At 51.3% G+C, this 19,230-nt stretch overlaps 2 protein-coding genes across 2 annotated transcripts; one reads left to right on the top strand and one right to left on the bottom strand.

Moving 5' to 3' along the window:
- Positions 1–17: 17 nt before the first annotated feature.
- Positions 18–7,770, top strand: CCNDBP1 (cyclin D1 binding protein 1). Its single transcript, XM_068150136.1, has 11 exons — positions 18–181; positions 265–324; positions 864–943; positions 2,388–2,469; positions 2,951–3,047; positions 3,716–3,789; positions 4,518–4,594; positions 5,302–5,555; positions 5,928–5,988; positions 6,959–7,005; positions 7,371–7,770. Exons 1-11 carry the CDS (start codon positions 115–117, stop codon positions 7,477–7,479), a joined length of 1,008 nt encoding a protein of 335 aa, XP_068006237.1. The 5' UTR covers positions 18–114; the 3' UTR covers positions 7,480–7,770.
- A 447-nt stretch (positions 7,771–8,217) lies between these two features.
- On the bottom strand, positions 8,218–18,694 carry LOC137446989 (protein 4.2-like). Its single transcript, XM_068150135.1, has 13 exons — positions 18,520–18,694; positions 15,877–16,062; positions 15,067–15,297; positions 14,416–14,534; positions 13,664–13,786; positions 13,097–13,274; positions 12,664–12,802; positions 12,223–12,326; positions 11,677–11,919; positions 10,243–10,560; positions 9,832–9,989; positions 9,284–9,417; positions 8,218–8,489 (listed from the first exon to the last, which is right to left on the bottom strand). Exons 1-13 carry the CDS (start codon positions 18,527–18,529, stop codon positions 8,339–8,341), a joined length of 2,094 nt encoding a protein of 697 aa, XP_068006236.1. The 5' UTR covers positions 18,530–18,694; the 3' UTR covers positions 8,218–8,338.
- Positions 18,695–19,230: the final 536 nt, after the last annotated feature.

Genomic DNA, 19,230 nt, shown 5'->3' with positions numbered 1-19,230 from the left:
GGGGCGGGTCTGACTTGCCGGAAGGGGCGGGGCGATGGTGCCGTCGCCCGGAAGCGGTTGTGTGCCCTGGGCGGCCGCAGCGGTGGGCTCCGTGCGGTGGGGGTGCCCGCGGCCATGGAGGCGCGGGAGCCGCTGCGGGACCTGCGCGGCGCGCTGCGTGCGGTGCTGAGCCGGATCCGAGGTGAGGGCCGGGCCGGGAGCTGGGCTGGGCTGCGTAGGGCCGGATCGAGCCCGGCAGGCTGAGGTTTCTCTCTACTTTTGCAGAGGGCGAACCGGGCCGGGGCCGGGAGCCGTTCGAGCCGTCGCGCTTCTGGGACGCTCTAGGTACGCGGCGGGCAGCGGGTTGCGTGTGGAGCGACAGGCGCTGGGCCGTACCGTGGGTGCCGGGGGCAGGGGGTCAGGTCCAGGCGCGGGTCCGTGGTGCCGTGTCACGGCTCTGGCTGGCGGGAGAGAACCCCCCCGCTCTCCAGCCGGGACCTTTGCGCTTGCCCTCCGCTCCAGGCTGTCGCATGGGTGAAGCCGCAGCTGGTAGCGAGCGGCTGTTACGACGTCGGCTTTAAAGCCTCTGACCTCTGGTAAAGCCCCACGGCTCGTCCTGGCGTAGGTGTCGTGAGCCGGGCACACAAAATGCGTTGTGGATGTCACTGCTGGCTAGGTGGGGGAAAAAAAGAAGGAAAAATACTGCCCCTGCAGCATGCATGATGCAAGCATATCAGGGCATTTCTGCTCTGTAGGGGGACTTGGTTTATGTCTCCCTATTGTTTGTAAGGCAGAAATGATAATCAAGGAGTTGTCAAGGTAGTAGCTCTCATCTTTTACCCAGGTTACTTTCTATTTTCTTGCCCCCATTGAATCCTTTCCAGGTCAGGCATTCAAAGTAACATCACAGGAAGCTACCAAGCTCAGTTTGGCATTTTCAAGGTCTCCACTGACTTCTGCAGAGGTGAGTGGAAGCCTCCCCAGCCTGTGAAGCTGCCCTGTTTGTGACAAGGTTCAGGTGCCTGCTGTTTCACTTGACTGAACCAAAGTCGTTTGGTGCAGTGCAGACAAGGGATGTCAGTATGGGCTGTGCTTTGTGGGCTGTGTTAATTCAATTCAAGAACTGCCAAGAGAAGCAATTTCCCTAAGTTAGGGAGATGTTCCAAGTGGAAGTGTTCTCCCACTCTTTAACAGCTGCAGCTGCTTCTGAAAGAGACAGGATATGGGACAGTACAGACCATAGAGCTAACAGCAAGCAGCTGTAGCTGTTAAGGAGTGGAAGAACACTTGCAGAGTTTTGCTGTTACTTGAGAGTAATTTATCACACCTCTGTCTGCAGGAGAGGGGGAAAAAATCTTCAATTCAGAATAATAGTTAAAGCTACTTCTTCTCTGATCCATGGCATCCACACCAGGGCATATTTGGTTACTAAATCATGAGGCAGCTTATGGTGTGCACCCTTCACTTGAAGTGTCTTTGTGTGCTGTGGTTTTCAAGCAAGGTGGCCATCTCTGCTATAAGGGTAGGCTGAGGAGCTGGGGTTGTTCAGCCTGGAGAAGAGAGGACTCCAGGAGGACCTTAGAGCTGCCTTCCAGGCCCTGAAGGGATCCTACAGGGAGGCTGCAGGGGGACTTTTCATGAGGGTGTCTAGAAACAGGCCAAGGGGGACTGGTTTGAAGCTGAGGGAGAGCAGGGTTAGTCTGGATCTAGGGAAGAAGCTCTTCAGTATGAGGGTAGTGAGACACTGGAACCAGGCTGCCCAGTGAGGTGGTGGCTGCCTCCTGCCTGGGGGTGTTCAAGGCTACGTTGGATGAGGTCTTGAGAAGCCAAGTCTCATTGAGGGGTGTCCCTGCCCACGGTGGGGAAGTTGGAGTAGATGATCTCTGAGGTCCTTTCCAACCTAAGCCATTCTAGGATTGTTGTGCTTCCATTCTCAAAACAATCTGAATGTGAGTGCTGGTGAGACTTCCTAAATGCAGTGCAGCCATGAACTCCCAGGGTTGGGGGGTTTATTTGCCCTGAACTCTCAGGGATGGGGGGTTTATTTGCCCTTAACTCCCAGGGTTGGGGTTGGTTTTTGCCCTTAACTCCCAGGGTTGGGGGGTTTATTTGCCCTTAACTCCCAGGGTTGGGGTTGGTTTTTGCCATTAACTCCCAGGCTTGGGGGGTTTATTTGCCCTTAACTCCCAGGGTTGGGGTTGGTTTTTGCCCTTAACTCCCAGGGTTGGGGTTGTTTTTTGCCATTAACTCCCAGGGTTGGGGGGGTTTATTTGCCATTAACTCCCAGGGCTGGGGGTTTATTTGCCATTAACTCCCAGGGCTGGGGGGGTTTATTTGCCATTAACTCCCAGGCTTGGGGGGTTTATTTGCCATTATCTCAGTTAATTTTTTTGCCTCTCCCTTTTCAGGATTGCCAGAAGCTGGGTGATGATGTCCAAAGTGCTATTCTTGCAGTTGCCACAGTGTACTACTGGCTCCCCAAGAGCCAAGGTGAGCTGGTGACAGTAGGGCAGCCAGCACTATATAGGGTGTTGATTCTTTCACCGCTGTACAAAGAAACCCAAAGTCTGCAGGGCAGAGATGCCTGAGGTGCTGAGGACTTCACCTCCCTGAGTCCAGTGATGACAGGAGGTTGGCAGCTGCAGGAAAGCAGCAGTTTTTGTGAGCAGGTGGTCCATCAGCAGCTGTTTTGTGGACTGTGCAGCCTGTTTGAGAGTGAGACACTTGTCTGTCTACCCCTGCAGATCCCTGAATTAGTGCTAATGTAGGAAGTTTTGTAGCTGATTGAGAATTCACCTTTCCAAACAGTTGAGATCCTCTTCCAAAGAGGAGCTCCCTTTAAAGGGCCTGTAGCTTTATTCCTAGAGCAGATCCACACAGGTGGAGCAGTCTCTGCCTTCATCCTTGGCAGCTGCTTTCTGTTTGTGCTGACTTGGTGGCAACTTTCTTGCTCTCTCTGGGTCTCAACCAGGTACTACTCTTCGGAAGATGGTACGAGATGCTACCACTGAAGTGGTGGAAGGGATGATCCAGCTCATAGAAACAATTCTCAGCTCTCCATTGGAGAGGTAGGAATTTTCCAAGGGGAATAAAAAGGGGCAAGAAAAAGTGACAGTATCCTTGTTAGGAAGCAGCAAGTGCAGCCTGCTGCTTAAGGGAGGGAGGAGGCAGAGGCAGGGCATCGTTCTGAGGTGGGAAGAGACAGAAGCCTCATCAGCTAAGGCTCCTGTCCCCTGCTGTCTGAGTGAGCAGTGCTGATGGGGGCAGTGAGGTTCAGCTGAGAGTCCAGGTCATCAGACAAACCAACAGTGATGAGGTCAAGCTGGAAAGTCAAAACAGCATGTGAGGATCAGGGTCAGGTCAGAGTAAGCAGCCTTAGACACTGTTCAGTGATTGCCCAGCATGTCCATTACAGTGAGCTGGGTCTGAGGATAAGGAGGGAAGGTCAAATAAGTGGGTCAGGATCCAGGTTAGAATCAAGGGGGTGTGAGCCTGGGTGCAGACATAACTGCACAAACAGGGCTCAGGGTAAAGGCTTCTAGGGTAAGGAAGGGCTGGTCCTCATTTCTAACCTTATTCACAAAAGGGGAGCTGACCTTGTACTTAGCCAGCCCAGCTCCTGGGAGGGGGGAACAGACTGTGCTAGTGTGCAACATCTTGGATGCAGAAAGATAAAACAGTCTAGCAGAGTGATGTTGTTGAGTCTAACTTTAGAGGGGGCTTTGCTTTCTTTCAGCTTGTCTCAGGAGCAGCTCATATCAACTGCTGGTGTGTGGGAGGCTTGTGAGCAAGTGTCCAGCCTGCCACGAGGTGAGTGTTGCACACAGAGCAACAGAATCTGGTGACATGGAATATCCCATCCAGGGGAATTTTTAGCTATGAAGGCTCACTCCTCCTGCAGCACCTGACTGCTTTTGAAGTGTGTCAGCTTGAAAGCCAGGCCAGGTTCTTTGTGTTTCAACAGTGAGCTCTGCAGAGAATCTGATCTCAAGGCAGCTGGTGGTAGCAGACCTGGAGAAAGTTACAGAATACAGAATTAACCAGGTTGGAAAAGACCTCAGAGATCATCGAGTCCAACCTATCACCCAACACCATCCAATCAACTGAACCATGGCACCAAGTGCCTCATCCAGGCTCTTCCTACACACCTCCAGGGATGGTGACTCCACCACCAATCTCTCTTTCTGTGAAGAACTACTTCCTATTATCCAGCCTAAACCTCCCCTGGCAGGACTCCACCACCTCCCTGGGCAGGGCATTCCCATGGCCAGTCTCTCCTTCTGGGAAGAACTTCCTCCTAACATCCTGCCTAAAGGGTTTCAGAAATGCCATAACTTTTATCTTCAAGATCTCAGCTCCTCCCCATGACCAAAACTCTAACGTAGGTAGGGTGAGAAAGACAAACTGAAATCAGTTTTAGAATAAACCTTTATTTAGAATAAACCAAACCAGGTTGGAAGAGACCTTCAAGATCATCGTGTCCAAAAGTTGTTGCAGCCAGCACAGTTTTCCTGGTTTTCATCCTTTTGCTTTTGCAGATAACCAGGCAGCAGTTGCATCAGCTCTGGCTGCATGCCTAGGTGTGGTGAAGGATGCTGTGAAGGAGATGGAACATGTAAGGAAACCCCTAAGCCTTTGAGGACCCTGCAGGGATGAGTTGCAGTAGTGGTTCTGTGGTGGAGCATGGGGATTGTTTGGATTTCAGTTGGTGCTGACAGGAGCTGGGTTTTCATGTTTTAGTTTGAATTGGTTCTGATAGGAGCTAGGTGATTTCATTGTACCTGGATCTTAGTGAGTTTCTAAACTCAAGCCTGATTTATATAAGGTTTCCATTCCATGCCATAGTATCATAGTATCATTCAGGGTTGGAAGGGACCACAAGGATCATCTAGTTCCAACCCCCCCTGCCATGGGCAGGGACACCCCACACTAGATCAGGCTGGCCAGAGCCTCATCCAGCCTGGTCTTAAACACCTGGATTGTGGGGGCTGGGGTGAGGGGTTTAGGGGGGCAGTTTAGGTTAATGTGAGAATAGCACTTCTGCCAGGTTCTTGCTGTTGGCTCTGATGGATTGGAGTGGGTGGGCTAGTTTTTCTTACCACAGTCCTGCTGGGGTTAGCAGGATCTGCCAGCTGAGATGCTGGCTGGAGAGATTCCTCCACAACTAAAATGATTGGAGCAGAAGCATGGAATTGTTTAGGTTGGAAAAGACCTTTAAGGTCGCAGAGAAATTGTGTGTCTTGATTTCTAGATCAATGTTGTCCCTTGGTATTGCTGGAATTGATGTTGGGCTCTGGGTTTTCAGTGCAACTGTGTTCTCAGGCTCTGGTGGAAGGGCAGGACCCCTACAGTGACATCATGGAAGATGAAGAGCTGGGCTTTCGGGGTAACAGAGACACCTACTGGTCAGAGGCTGACCGGAAACTGCTCAGCTTCTGCATGGGGTTGATGAAGGCTGCTAAAGCTTGCCTGAAGAAGGTCTTGGCTGCAGTGAAGGCCTATGGCAAAGCTGATTCTGCAGAGCAGATCGCTCAGCTGGATGATCTTGCAGACATTGCTCATCAGATCAGTCCAAGGTAGGCAAGTCTATCCCTGTGCCACTTTTTGGTCCAGGGCAGGCCCTGTTTTTCTTGAGGTGTAGAGAATGGTTTAGGAGAACTCCTGATGCTGGTGGTGGAAGCAGCTGTGGTGGGAAGACTGTTATGGCATAGGCTGTTGGGAGTTGAACTGGTTAGGAGAGGAACACAGATTGCAGCTTGGGATGGGACTGTGGCCACATCTCACTCCAAGGGAGAGTGGCAGACAGAGAAAGCAATGAAAAGCTGCCTTTGTGTCCTTGTCATGCACTGCTGTCCCTGAATTCCATACAGGGTGGGTACAGGTCTTGACCAGGATCCATAAGCTGAGCTCTCAGGACACTTCTTCCTTTGCGCCCCTCTCTTTTACAGCGTGGATGAGCTTGCCCTGAGCATGTATCCCCCTGTGAACCAGCTGGCTGTGAGGCTCAATGTAAGTACCTGCAGCTCTGCTCACCTGGCTGGAGAGAAGGGAAAGGAATTGAATTGGAGGAGTATGGGACTCAGGGAGAAGTGGGTGTCAGTGTCTGCCTGGGAAAACAAGTTCTTAGGGATGAAGAGTCCCTGCTGCACACTTAGCTTCCTTCAGGTGGAACTGCATTCCTCATCTTCCTCAGGGAAGGGATGGGCATCTGAATGACAATCCTTAGAGACACCCAGTGATAGTAGCTCAGGCAAGTGATGGCTAAGGCTGCCAGTGTACTCCATGTCTGCTTTCTTCCTTGGGTAGTGTAAACTGGCTCATAGAAAGTTACCTCAGTGAAAAATTCCTGCAGTGGATGTGGTTTGTTTCCCCAGGCTGCTCAGAGAAGCATTGGAATCTCCATCTGTGGCAGTACCCAAAGCTTGTCTGGGCAAGCCTCTGAGCAAACTGATTGAACTTGGAAGTCAGCCTTGGTTTGAGCATTCCTTGAGGTTCTGCTCAATGACTTCCACAGGTCCCTTGCATCACAAATTTAAGTCCACATCTCCTTGTATCTGAAATTGGTTTTGTTCTTACCTCTGGTTTTATACCTTTGGGCAGTGGCTTGATTGGGTTTTTTGAGAGGTAGAAAAGAAAATACTGCTTAACATCAGATCCATTGCAGTCAGTCACTTCTAGCTTCATGCCTTAATGCCAGTTACCAATTGCTAATAACTGAAGTTTTGAATTCAAGACCATTTTAATGCCTGCTTTAAAAAGCAGCCTGGCTTTTATCTTCACCTCTCCCAGCCAGCAGTAGATGGGAAGACACACCCAGGCTGGCAGTGCTAGATAGCTTCCTTCTGCAGCAGGGTCTCTGGCAGCTTTACTCATTTTTGGCTGTGTTGGGCATTCCTGCACCCCACTTTCTTTTCCAGTGCTGCTGAGCTCCTTTTCTTCCTCCTTTGGCTCACTTTATTTCCATTGTGCTTCTTTCCAGGCTGCAAAGTTGGCCTCAGTATTGAAGAAAGTCTTGGAGATCACAAAGTGAGTATGAGCTGCAGTTGTGTCTCTCCCCTGGGATGAAGGTTGATGTCTTTCTGCCTCTGATGTCTTTGATGGCTCAGTTCTTAGGCAGTGAATTCTGGTCCTTTGGCATTGTTGGGATGTTACCCAGTCACAAAGGGATGGCAGAGATGAAGGTGGTTCCCACTGAAGACACAAATGTGTTTTGAGGTTTGGGCCTGGAGACCTGGATGTGGCTTCTTCCCTGCTCCAAAGCCCCTGAGGGTGTAGCAGTCCTGTGGTAGTGCTGTGCTAATCCAGCACCTCCCAGTACCTGTGGGCTGTCTGGATGCAGAGGTGAGAGACAGCCAGGGGGCTTTCCTAATGCATTTCCTCCACTTTTGCAGGACAAGCCATGTATGTTTACCATCAGAAGAAGGCTGGGTGCTGTTTCTAACTGGTGCAGTAGATCACAACATGAACAAAATCAAGACCCTAACACAGGATCAACTTTAGCTCTTCCCCCTCTGCACTGATGCTGCCACTGGCTCTGCCATTTGTTTCTCCAGTGACTCTTGCTGTTCTCCAGCTGCTGGGAGAACGATGGGAGCAATGTCTTTAGGAGAGAACTTTACTGCCACTTGGTAAAAGTCTCCCTGGAAGCTGCTGTTTGCTGTGGCAGAAGTTGTCATTTTGCTTGGATTTCTGGGGATGGTGCAGTGCTGCAACTTCCTGCTGTGCCTGTGCCTCATTCTTCAGACAGCTGCTGTGGGCTTCACACAACAATAAAAGATTGCTCTGTTTGCATGGGTGGCTTCAGCTCTTTTCAGGTGTCAGAGAATGCACACAGAAGGAAAGGGTCTTGCTTCTTTTGCCAGCAGCCCCATGAACCATTAAAAGATGTGCAGCTGCTGTCTGACCTGAGAGGAGTGAATCATCTTTCTCTTCTGTTCCCTCAGAAACATGCAGAAAATATTTGCTACTTTAACACCAGTTAGGATCTGCAGGGGGATAAGAGTCTGTCCAGGGGAATGCTGCATCTGTCATCCCTTTAAAGTTCTAGAGTGGCCTTTTTTTTGCTGTGGGTAGGGAAAATGCCTCAGCAGCAGTGGGTTTGGCACACAAACAGCAGGAGAAAGGCAGCATCCACTGGAGCATTCAGCCCTTCTCTGTCACAGTAAGGTTCAGCTTCTGAAACAAGAGTGAGCACAGTGGCAGAGGGGGGAGAGTTGAGTTTGTATAAAGAACCAAGAGTCAGACAGGTTCTAAAACACATCTTTAATTAAACTGAACACTTGTGCTTGCCCAAGGTCAGGGCACAGATCATCACCACCCCTCTTTAAACAGGACAGGAGGACCTGTTCCAAGCTGGGCATCAGGCAGCTGCAATGTTGATAGTTTTGTAGCTCTTCATATCCTGGAGCTGAAGGCAGGTAAGATGTGCAGTGAGTCTTCTGGGCCCTGCTTGGGTTGGAGTGAAGGGGATTTGCAGCTGTTGAGTGCTGTTAGGTTGCACAGAGCCCAGCCTGCAAGGTGAGAAGGGGTTACACAGGAGCACACCTCTGTATTTCTAGTTCCCAGAGCCCATGAGGTACATTTACTAGGTGCCAAAACAAAAGTGGGAGGGAGATACAGCAGGAGGGTTGCACTGCCCAAAGAGCATCTGAGGTTACTTTGCCCTAATGCTGAGATACATGTGGGGGGTTTTCATGGGAAGAAGAGCAAGCCTCTGGGGATGACTCTTGGCTAAGGCAGGTTTGCCTGGTTTTTGGTGAGAGAAGAAGACACTGCTGACATTTTACCTAGGGTCTGTCATTGTTGCTGGTGCTGGGCAATGTGTGGAACAATGTCACAAACCATACTTTTGCTGTCCTGCCAGGGTGGCTTGCTGGAGAGCAGCTGATTTCTCATCAGCAAATATCTCCTACATCCCATAGCTAGTGTAGGTGACCTACAGCTCCTGTCTTGTGTCTGTTTCTGTCTCAGCCTTGTGGCACCTCTGATGTTACCCTCTTTGCTGGCAGGAGGCTTTCCTTCTGCTTTCTAGGCCTTTGGATTTGAAGCTGTCACAGGTTCCATGCTGGCCTCAACTTGTGTGTTGCACATGAGTGTAAAGTACCTGGCCTTTTCCCTTTGCAGTGTGGTGGTCTGTAAATGCAGGAGAGGGTGCCTGGGGCTTTCATGCTGTAGCAGGTCTCTTACTGCCACATTGTGGCCCCCTTCTTTTTGAGGGCAGCCTTCCCTGCTCAAGGCTTTCTCTGGCTTCTCTTGTATTTCTTCTTCCCCTTTTACCATATTGGATCAGTCACTTTGCACTCACCTGTACTTCCTCTGTCTGTAAATGAGCCCTCTCCCTGTGACTGCTACCACACACTTCTCCAGGGGTTCAGGGAGGGGGTTCAGCAGGCTGATCTTTGCTGTGCTTGGCTGATACTGTGCCATGTCTTCTGGGAACTGTTGAAAGAAAGAAATGAAGGGGAGAGAAGGAAAGAGATTCTTCTATGGTTAAACAGAGATCAGTTGCTTTTCGGTGCTGGAGGTCTCAGCCTGAGCTGGCAGTTGCCAGAAGAGGCAAAGTCCAGCTGTCAAGACTTCTTCTCAGCTACAGTCTTGTGCTGTAGTTTCCTTTCTGATTTCTGAGTGAGTTAGGAGTCACTGAGGTCTCTTTAGACTCACACACAGACAAGGCAGACATCAGGGTACTGCAGACAAGTGTGGCCCAACTTAACCTTCAGCACACTGCTGCCTCAGTGCTTTGAAAGGCAGCCTGAGGAGGGCCACCCAGCCCAGCAGAAAGGTTTTGCTGCTTTGTGACAGTGAGAGCTGCTTTGTCACTAGTGCAAAAACAAAGGGAGGGACTGAGCTAACCTCGATGGTGAGAGGGGACTCAGAAACGCTGATCTCTTCCTGGGCAAGGTACATGGAGGAGTCCTCATCTCTCAGCATGGCAGTCAGCCTCAGCAGCTGGCTCTCCCCCAGCTCTCCTCTGTACAGTGAGTAAGGCACAAAGACCTGCAGGTTGCTGACTGGAATAGAGAGTGGTGAAATCAGGTGATGAGTGCATGGTTAAGAGTGACCAGTGCCCAGCATTGTACTAAAAGCATTCAGAGCTTCTGTGATCCCAGCTGGACCTCTAAGATGCTGTTGCTGGAGTGTTTTATTTCAGTCACCTACAGTCAACTCTTCAGCCAGCCTGTGGGAAACCTGCCCCAATGCATTTTTCCTGAAGCAAGAGGACCAAGTGGACTTTCCCAGCTGTGCACCCAGAGGTCTGCTTACCTTCATTGCTTTTGAGGATAAAATAGAACTCCTCCTTCCAAAGCTGGGCAATGGGCACACCACTGTAATGTAGAGATTGGGCCCTAACTACCAGGTGAGTAGCCTTTTCTTCCCCACTGTAGTTAGACACTTCAATGGAAAGGGGAATATCTTGTCCCAGGAGCAGGGAACTCTTTGACTGGAGTTGGATGAAAAGGTTAACTGGATCTTCAAGGGCAGTGGGAGTGGAGCTGAATTCTGCTTTGCTGCTGCTGCTTGTCTCCAGTTGCTTTATCTTTCTATAGGCTTTATCAAGTACTTCTTTCTCCTGAAGAGAACCTGCCACAGGGAACAGAGCACAAGTTTTAGTCTTCTTTCCTGTTCACCAGTGGGAAGTAGCAAATGCAGAAGGATGGTGTTGGATTATCCTGGCAGCTCTGTGGAGAAGTGCTTCTAAGAGCATAGAGAGCATGGGATGTACCTGACAGATGCTGCTTGGAAAGATCTCCTGTGGTTTTCAAAGCACCTTGGTGCTAACATCTGTCAGTAGAACAGGCAGGCAGCTCTTTAAGGGCAGCTCTAGCTAGGACACAAGTCTGTGTCCTGCTGGTGGGCTGCAGCCAGGGAGACAGCGTGCCACAGGGGTGAGGCGGTGGGGCTGGATCAGGAACACTCAGTGACAGGTTCTGAAGGGAGAGCTGCTTTTGGGGGAAGGGATTTAGACAGGGTCTGGGAGCACCTATTGTGAGCTAGATTCTGAGGGAGGTGTTTCAAACAGTAGGTTTAGACTGCATCTTAGGAAGTTGTTCTTCAGTACAAGGGTGGTGAGACTGGAACAGGCTGCCCAGGGAGGCTGTGGATGCCTCTTCCCTGTGGGGTATTCAAGGCCAGGCTGGATGAGGCCTTGAGAATCTGAGCTTAGTTGAGAGGTTTGATTAGTTGAGAGGTGTCCCTGCCCATGGTGGGGAGGTTGGAGTAGATAACCTCTGAGGTCCCTTCCAACTTAAGACGTTCTATGATTCTATGAAAGCCACAGAGACTGGGTGCTGAGGGACATGGTTTAGCACCAGACTTGGTAGAGATAGGGAATGGTTGGACTGGATGAAACACCAAAGCAATTCCATGATTCTATGGACTATATCTGTATATATTACAGTGGGAGGTGAATGTAGAGGGTGCACAGGTGGCAGAAACTGGGCAATTAGGTTTTCCAGCCAGCAAATGGCTGGTGAAGGAAGGCATGGCCTCCTAGAGAGCTGATCAGTGTAAGCAAGCAGGCTGACACCTGGGACATGAGCAATGCTTTCAGTCTACAGACAGCAAGAGTAAGCTTCTTGTGCCATTCAGGAGGGGGGAGTGTTGGGAAGTGGATGATTGTAGTGCTCTGGCATGGGTCTGCTCTCTAGTCCTTTAGTCCTCCCTTGCACACTGGCACAGCCCCTCGCCTGCCCCTACCTTCAGGGTACTTGTAGTGGTGTGTGACATCCTCGCAGCGCTCGCTGCCCACGCCCTTGGTGCTGATGTTGTTGCCCATGTACTTTGTGCCCCCGAGAGCTGGCTTGAGGGTGTCATCTGCTTTGTGTATCCACACCTGGCACTTGGCATTGATGGCAGCAAAGAAGTTGCAGACATCGTAATCCACTTCTGTGTCCCCTTCCTTGATGGCTTTAACAGGGGCTGGCCCGCAGAAGGAAGGACCTGAAGAGATAATGTGGTCCAGTTCAGATTCAGATGCTTTAGCAGCCAGACCCATGCCTAGTTCAGATCTAACCTGGGAGTGGGGAAGTACCTAGTTTAGGAGAACATCAGGGAACAGTTCTCTGATGAAGCTCTTAGAGCTACACAAGCTGCACAAACCAACCAGCTGAGTGATGATTTAGTGCTTTAAAAGTCAACAAGCTGAGTCCCCAGAAGCTGGGGGAAGGAGGAGTATTGAACTGCTTTATTTTTCTCTCCACTCTGCTCTCCCACCTACCTCCAAGTCAGCCTTTGATTTCTTACCTTTGTCTTTTACCTGGCAGGTGGCATCCAGAGCCTGCCACCCATTGTACTCTGGTGCCAAGTCTGCTCGAGCCATCCAGCACTCGTTCCAAACGTGGAAGGTCCTGCCAGAGACAACATCACCTGCTTGTGCCACTGAGGTACAGGAAAGCTCTAGCCCAGCCACAGGCAGTTAAAACTCCTTTGAAATTGCTCCTCTGTGAGTGTTGAGGAGAGCAGAGACTATATGGTTTGACTCTGGGGGATCTTCTCCAGCTGCACTGTGCTCTCTCTATGCCTTTGTGGGCTCTGGTGGGCACTCCTCAGTTTGGGTTGCTGCAGGGTCTCACCTGAGCTGTCTCCTATCCACTTCCTGCAGCTGTTACCTCTTCCTTCTGCTCTTCTACCACTTCCTAGAGGTCTTGTCCAAACCTCTTAGTGGATGCTGCCACGTTTTCTTACCAGACTCGGGCACTCTTGTCTCCTGTGAGCATTGTCCCATCTTCGTCATAGTACTCATCCACGCTCAAGCTGCTGTTGGTGTTGTGAGCCCAGGTAAAGCCTGTGACCACCCTGGTGGGAATTCCCAGGCACCTCAGAACTGTGCAGAAGAAAGAGCTGTGCATCAGTTGTGCTTCTTCCCCTAAGGGTGTCTCTGCCTAGAGGTGTAGAAGTGCCCCTCAGGAACAAAGGCTCGAGGTGTGCCCTGATGCGCTTTTATCTCAGTGTTAGGGATGCTGAATGTTGATGGGGAGGTGAGGATCTGCCTCTCACCTAAAGTCTAAAGGTTGTATTACTGGGATCTGTGCCAGTCCAGGAATGCAGGCACATGCCAGAGGGTCTGCAGGCCAAGCAGAGCTTTGCCCAGCACAGAAGCTTTGAAGCTGCACTGTACCTGAGCACAGGACTGCAGCAAACACCCAGCACTGCCCGTAGCGGACAGGCTTGCACTGAGATGCAAACCACTGCTGGAGGATGGCTCTGCTTCCCAGCCACTTGGAAGGGGGTGTCCCATCAGAGGCTGGCCCAGTCCCACATTCTGTCAGGATTCCTCTCAACTCATCACAGCTCAGCTGCAGGGAAGGAAGAGAGAAAGGTGGGTTAAGGAATTGGTACACCTTTTTGGTAGGTACACCTCACCCTGTTTGATGAAGCTGCTCCTAAGGCAGATGAAACCAGAAGGATTTGTAGTGCAGGGCATGAAGGTTGTGGCTGAGCAGAAGAGGTGCCACAGCCTCCTCTGAGGTTTGTTCAGTAAGTCTACTGCCACTGCTCAGAGGCTGCTGCAGCCCTTGTCTGCTGCAGGCGTACCAGGAAAGGCTGGAGCTGGGCAGGAGGTGTTTGGAACAGGCTTTCTCTTTGTTCAATGGGTTGGCACAAAGTGGGGATGAGGAGATGCAGGCCCTTGCTCTGCACTTGAGCCCTCTCTTGCAGGGTCAGGGCTGCTGCCTGCCCTCCTTACCATGGCAGCCACTGTGCGGCAGATGGCAACAGGGCTCTGGCGCTGGGCGCAGCCCTTGACCCGTTGGCGATGTTCCCCCACGGCCAGCAGCATGAAGCAGATGTCAACAACGTCCTCCTCCAGCTGAAACAAGAGCACAGCCTGAGGGTTTGTCTTCTGGAGGCTCTGCAAGGGTTGGTAACCGTGCAGATCATTTCTTCCCCTGTGCTGACAAGCTGTGGAGGAGAGCTGCAGGCAGCCCTTTGGCACAGCGCACTAAAGAGATCTGCAGCTTTGTTGAGTCAAGGTGGCAAAGCACTAGCATGGTGCTGCATCCCCTGCCTGAGGGAAGTTCATACTGTTCTGAAGCCCTCTCTAGACTGGCACTAAGTAATTTGGTATCACTGAAGTGGAGTGAAGTCCCATGCTGATCACTGGCTGTGCCAGGTGACCTTGAGCAGCTTGGGAGCTGTACTTGTCCTCACTTTACCTGTGAAATACAGGCAGTATCACTAAGTTCTGTTAAATGCTTTTGTATCTGTTGGTGAAAGGAAGACACAGAGAGCCCCAGCACAGATCAGTGCATTTCTTCACAGAGGATAGCCTGAGCAGGTAGCTAAAATTGCCTGCACTGGGCCATGGGACAGTCCCTGTGCTACTGCACTCTCCTGGGACACGACAGGGAGTGCAGAGAGCAGCAGCATGGAAATGGATAGGGACACACACTCTGCTGGGGGCTGTAGGAGAGCACAGACATTGGACCTCCTGCTTACCTGACTGAAGTCCCAGGGCTGTGCCAGGACTGCATTTTCAGTCCCCCAGTAGATGAGACCCTCTTGGTTCAACACATACTCCTGCCGCTGTGCTTCGTTGGCCAAGAACACCTCATCATCTAGAGCAGAGGGGAAAAGCATCAGGCAGAAAGCACTCCTGGGCTCTCTTACACCAGCAGACTCCACTGCTCTCCAGGGACTTTGGCAGGCCCTGGAAAAATACCCCAGATTCTGAATGGAGCAGGAAGGAAGAATTTCATTGGCATCCCTGTTTCCTTGTTGCAAAAGTTCCTCCAGAGCCAGGCTGTTGCCCTGTCTGCCTCTTTTACTCTCCTGGCTGTTGACTTCTCAGTTCCTAAGAGAGGTGCAGTGGCCTTCATCAGACCAGTTGTAATCTCGACTTGTTATTAAGTCTTTATCAAACATTTTCTCCCTCAGCAGGAGGCCAGGGCCCTGGCAGTTGAGTACCCCAGGAGTGCTGAGGCAGGCAGCTTTGTGCTTTTATCAGCCCTAAGTACTGTAAGGAGCAGAGCAGGAGTGGTGGGGAGTACAGCTCAGCTTCAGCCTCCATGGATGCAGAGTGGCAGAGCTCCAGAGCTGGCTTTGTGAAGGGACTGATCCCAGCCTGCCCTTCTGTTTCTGACCACTTACCTTGGCACCAGGGGTTAAAGAGAAGGGTGAAGTTGCCCAGGTGACAGTCGGTCTTGGTGGCATGCAGAGTCAGAGTGTAGTGGCCGATGGGAGCACTGGCCGGTGTGTTCACAGAGATGGTCCAGAACCATGGGTCCTGTTCCTCCAGTGCTGCACTCCACTGCTTTGGGTCTCCCAGGCTGGAGATGGGAAATTCAGCCTGGGTTCCATCTGCTTTGGAAGGATTTGATCCTGCAGCCAAAGAGATCTGGTTGTGTGTGGTGCAGCCTTGCCTGTTCACCTCATGCAGACTGCAGAGACCTTGTCTGTACCTGGAGCCAGAGCTCTGCTTTCTTGAGAGAGGCTTAATCTTTGAGCAGCTGAATGCCTGGGGACCCTCCAAAACCTCCAACCACTGCTCTCAAGGCTCTGTGTTTGAAACTGGCTTGTGGATTTTGTGGATTTGTAGAGCCCAGGCACAGGCAGAGTGGTGCTGACCTGCTGTGGTTGTGGTAAAACAGGCAGGAGCTGAATGCTGCTGCCCTTCTCAGGGCTCTCACCAGAAAACACTAACAGAAAACACCTCTGTGACAGGCTGGCTGAGTCTGAACATTCCTAACCCCAAATCCAGGAGAGAGAAGAAATCTTGGGAGCACTTTCAAATCATAGAGTAGTCACCCTGCCCTGGTCATTGTGCTGCAGTGTCTCTCCTGGAAGGAGATCTGTTTCAACCCTGGGTCCCACCAGCAGGAGATAAACAATTCACTGCCCTCACAAATCATGGGCACCTCTGCTCTTTAGGTGTGTGGAGGACCAGAACTCTGATGTTACCTGTCTGTACTGTGAGGAAAGTCTTCTTCAGCTGCTGCAGGTAGCTGTGTACTGGAGATGAGAAGTGCAGAGTGATGGTGAATGGCTGCCCCCGCCTCAGCAGGAGGCTATCAGTGCTGATTTCTTCTGTGTGGTGGTTACTGTTGTTCGTTGTGATCTTCAAATCACATTTTTTGATGCTTAGGCCTGCAGTGTGAGAAGACACAGAGTGAGTTTGGGGCTGTGAGCTGCCTGCAGTCTGGCCTTGGGTCACATCACATCTCAAGCTGCACCAGGGGAGGTTTAGGCTGGATGCTAGGAAGAAGTTCTTCCCAGCAAGAGAGATTGGCCATTGGAATGTGCTGCCCAGGGAGGTGGTGGAGTCACCATTGCTGGAGGTGTTTAGGAAGAGCCTGGATGAGGCACTTGGTGCTATGGTTTAGTTGATTAGATGATGTTGGGTGATAGGTTGGACTTGATCTCAAAGGTCTTTTCCAACCTGGTCTGGTCTGGTCTATTCTGTTCTGTTCTATTCTGTTCTGTTCTATTCTACTCTGTCCCATCCCTTCCTGGACAGGTGATTTTGTGTTTCTCCACTTGGACAGTGATCCCCCTGCCTTTGAGACTTCCTGTCTCTCACTCTGAGCTTGGTTTTTCTTGTGTCAAGTGGCTATTGAGCTGCCTTTGCTTGTACCACAGCACCATTAAGTGAAGCAAGTGATTATGCAAAAGCTCCTTCCTGCCCAGGAAAGGGCACGGAACAGAAATCAGTGTTCAGGTGATCCAGGAGTGGTGGCCAGTACAGAGCATGCACTGTGGCTACAACTGGAGTCCTGCCCTGTGTGCTCAGTGGCATCAGTGACACTCAAAGCAGCATCTCTCCCTGTGGCTGAAACTGTGCACAGGGGACAAGCTGTTGCACCCCACTTGCAATGTGGTGCAAGCTCTTCCAGCAGTTACTACCCCATGTGGGTCTGATCAGAGGCTCACAGGATGTTAGGGGTTGGAAGGGACCTCCAAAGGTCATCAAGTCCAACCCCCCTGCCAGAGCAGGACTGTAGAATCCAGCACAAGTTGCACAGCAATGCATCCAGATGGGTCTTGAGAAGGAGACTCCACAACCTCTTTGGACATCCTGTTCCAGTGCTCTGTGATCCTCACAGTCAAGAGGTTCCTCCTCATGTTGAGGTGGAAACTCCTGTGCTGTACTTTCCATCCATTGCCCCTTGTCCTATCCCTGGGTTCAAGTGAGCAGAGTCATAGAATCATAGAATCAACAAGGTTGGAAAAGACCTCAAAGATCATCAAGTCCAACCTGTCACCCAAGTCCTCATGACTACTCTGTACCTTTTCTCTTGACCCTCAGCAATGACCTGCAGCAATGCCCAGCTCCCAGTGCTGGATCAAATGCACAGTGGCTGTGTAGTCCTGGAACTGGTGGATCACAGCAAGTCAAACACCAGTTCTTCCTTCTTTATACCATATTAGTTGGCAACCTCACCCCCAGAGCTGCAGGAGACAGAAGTGCTCCTCCTCCTCCCAGCTCCTATGCATGCATCACCCACACCACCAATGCTTCTGTCTGGCAGAGGAAAAACAAACCCTGTCCAACCTTGAAGCCCCCAGTTTGGTGCTCAGTGGCTGTAGGGTGGTCATATACTTGCACTTTTCTTCTGCTTTTTGTGGTATTCTCAACCTTCCCAGACCTGCTGAGACCTGCTGGTGTTTGCTCAGCCTTGGCATCACCCTGGCCTCACTTCCCTCTTCAGCTCCCAACTCATCCTTGAACCTGTGGGTTGCAGCTGCTGCTGCTTGTGTGACACATGCTGTCATCTACCTCCCCTTCTGGACCCAGACTCCTCCCTTTGTTCCAGCTAAAACCAAACTAAAATCAATGCACAGAGCATTCCTCTGCTACCCAGAGCCACTGCTCCCAGGGGAAAGCCACAGCTCCTGCTCTTTGCACTTGTCATTGGTCTGCTCTCACCTTGTCCTCTGCCTGGCTGCCATCCCCCACTGCTGTTTCCTGGGGTTGCTGTGGCAGTCTCTCTGGATCTTGTGCTTTGTTTCTTTCTTTCCCATATGAATTGTGTCTTGCACTGTTTTCAGTGAGTGTTTCTGGCCTGCCTTTCAGATCCCTCAGCAGCTGTCCCAGTTCATAGCCCTGTGCCAGTTGAAGCTTTCCAGAGCCAGCTCTGACCTCATGTGTTTTCTCTTCTGTGATGAAGACATCTCTTCTGGCTGTCTTGTACCCTGGTGAGTCACATGCAGCCTGGGCCCCTCTTCTCCATCTGACTTTTTCATGGATCTTATTGTCACTCTCTCCAAGGCTGCTTGGAACATGGACCCTGCCCTTGCTCAGGTGGCTAAAGCAGTCACTGCTCTGCTTCAGCCTGCAGCCTGGCTTGCCTCCTGCCACCCCCAGTCCCTATATTGAGGATAACTCTGTTGCCTTTGCATCCAGACTCTCACCCATCTGCCTTAGGTGCTTCTCACTGCACTCAGTCTCCTCTTACACATTGCCACCAGGCTTTGTTTGCTGTCCCTTTTTGTGCAGTCCTCCCTTAGCCTTCAGAGCTCCTTTTGGTCACTTCTGCAAGCTCCCCAGCGCAGAGACAGCTGCTGAAAAACCACGTGGGATTAACCAAAGTGATTGCTGCTTACCTTGCCCCATGTCTAGTTCCCTGTACCAAGAAAGTCTTCAGCTCCTTCCTGCTCTGTTGGGCAATGACTCCTTCCTTCAGCTTGCTTCAGAAGTCCTCCACTCACAAAGTTGTTTGCTCAGTTTCTTCCTGCAGGGTGGGACGTGAGGTTGGCACTTCTCCTTCAGCTTATCTTGCTGGCCTGCTGTGCAGAAGTTGAGGACTTGTTTTTGTTATCTCTGAGGCCACAGCAAAGACACCCTCTGAAAGGGGAGGCTTTTCCTACCTGCAGGTGAGCTTCAATGCCACAGCAGGAGGTGAAGCCTTTACAGACAGCTGGGCTCTTCTTCAGAGACATGTGCACTGGGGACCCCATGCCGGACTCCTTCCAGTGTGGCCCTGTCTGTCTTGTACTCAGGTCAGGAGCCCAGAGCTGGGCACAGAGCTCCAGCTGTGGCCTCACCAGTGCTGAAGGAAGGGAATGATCAGTTCTCTCCAGCTGCTGGCAATACTTTACCTGATGCACCCCAGGGTGTTGGTGCCCTTCTCTGTGGCAAGGGCACATTAGAATCATAGAGTCAGTCAGGGTTGGAAGGGACCACAAGGATCATCTAGTTCCAACCCCCCTGCCATGGGCAGGGACACCCCACACTACATCAGACTGCCCAGAGCCTCATCCAGCCTGGTCTTAAACACCTCCAGGGATGGGTCCTCAACCACCTCCCTGGACAAC

This window comes from Melanerpes formicivorus, unplaced genomic scaffold (genome assembly GCF_026170545.1).
Source record: "Melanerpes formicivorus ecotype bairdi unplaced genomic scaffold, bMelFor1.0.p_v2 SCAF_19, whole genome shotgun sequence".
NCBI classification, from domain to species: domain Eukaryota; kingdom Metazoa; phylum Chordata; class Aves; order Piciformes; family Picidae; genus Melanerpes; species Melanerpes formicivorus.
Note: the sequence above shows the minus strand (reverse complement) of the source record. Positions and strands in the feature narration are given on the sequence as shown.

Excerpts from the sequence above, each read along its gene's own strand:
- CCNDBP1 (XM_068150136.1), top strand. The coding sequence starts at position 115 with ATGGAGGCGCGGGAGCCGCTGCGGGACCTGCGCGGCGCGCTGCGTGCG. Across the intron at positions 182-264 it reads GGTGCTGAGCCGGATCCGAG|AGGGCGAACCGGGCCGGGGC; the intron begins GTGAGGGCCGGG and ends CTACTTTTGCAG. Across the intron at positions 3,048-3,715 it reads CTCAGCTCTCCATTGGAGAG|CTTGTCTCAGGAGCAGCTCA; the intron begins GTAGGAATTTTC and ends GCTTTCTTTCAG.
- LOC137446989 (XM_068150135.1), bottom strand. Across the intron at positions 12,327-12,663 it reads GACAAGAGTGCCCGAGTCTG|GACCTTCCACGTTTGGAACG; the intron begins GTAAGAAAACGT and ends TGTCTCTGGCAG. Across the intron at positions 10,561-11,676 it reads CCACTACAAGTACCCTGAAG|GTTCTCTTCAGGAGAAAGAA; the intron begins GTAGGGGCAGGC and ends TCCCTGTGGCAG.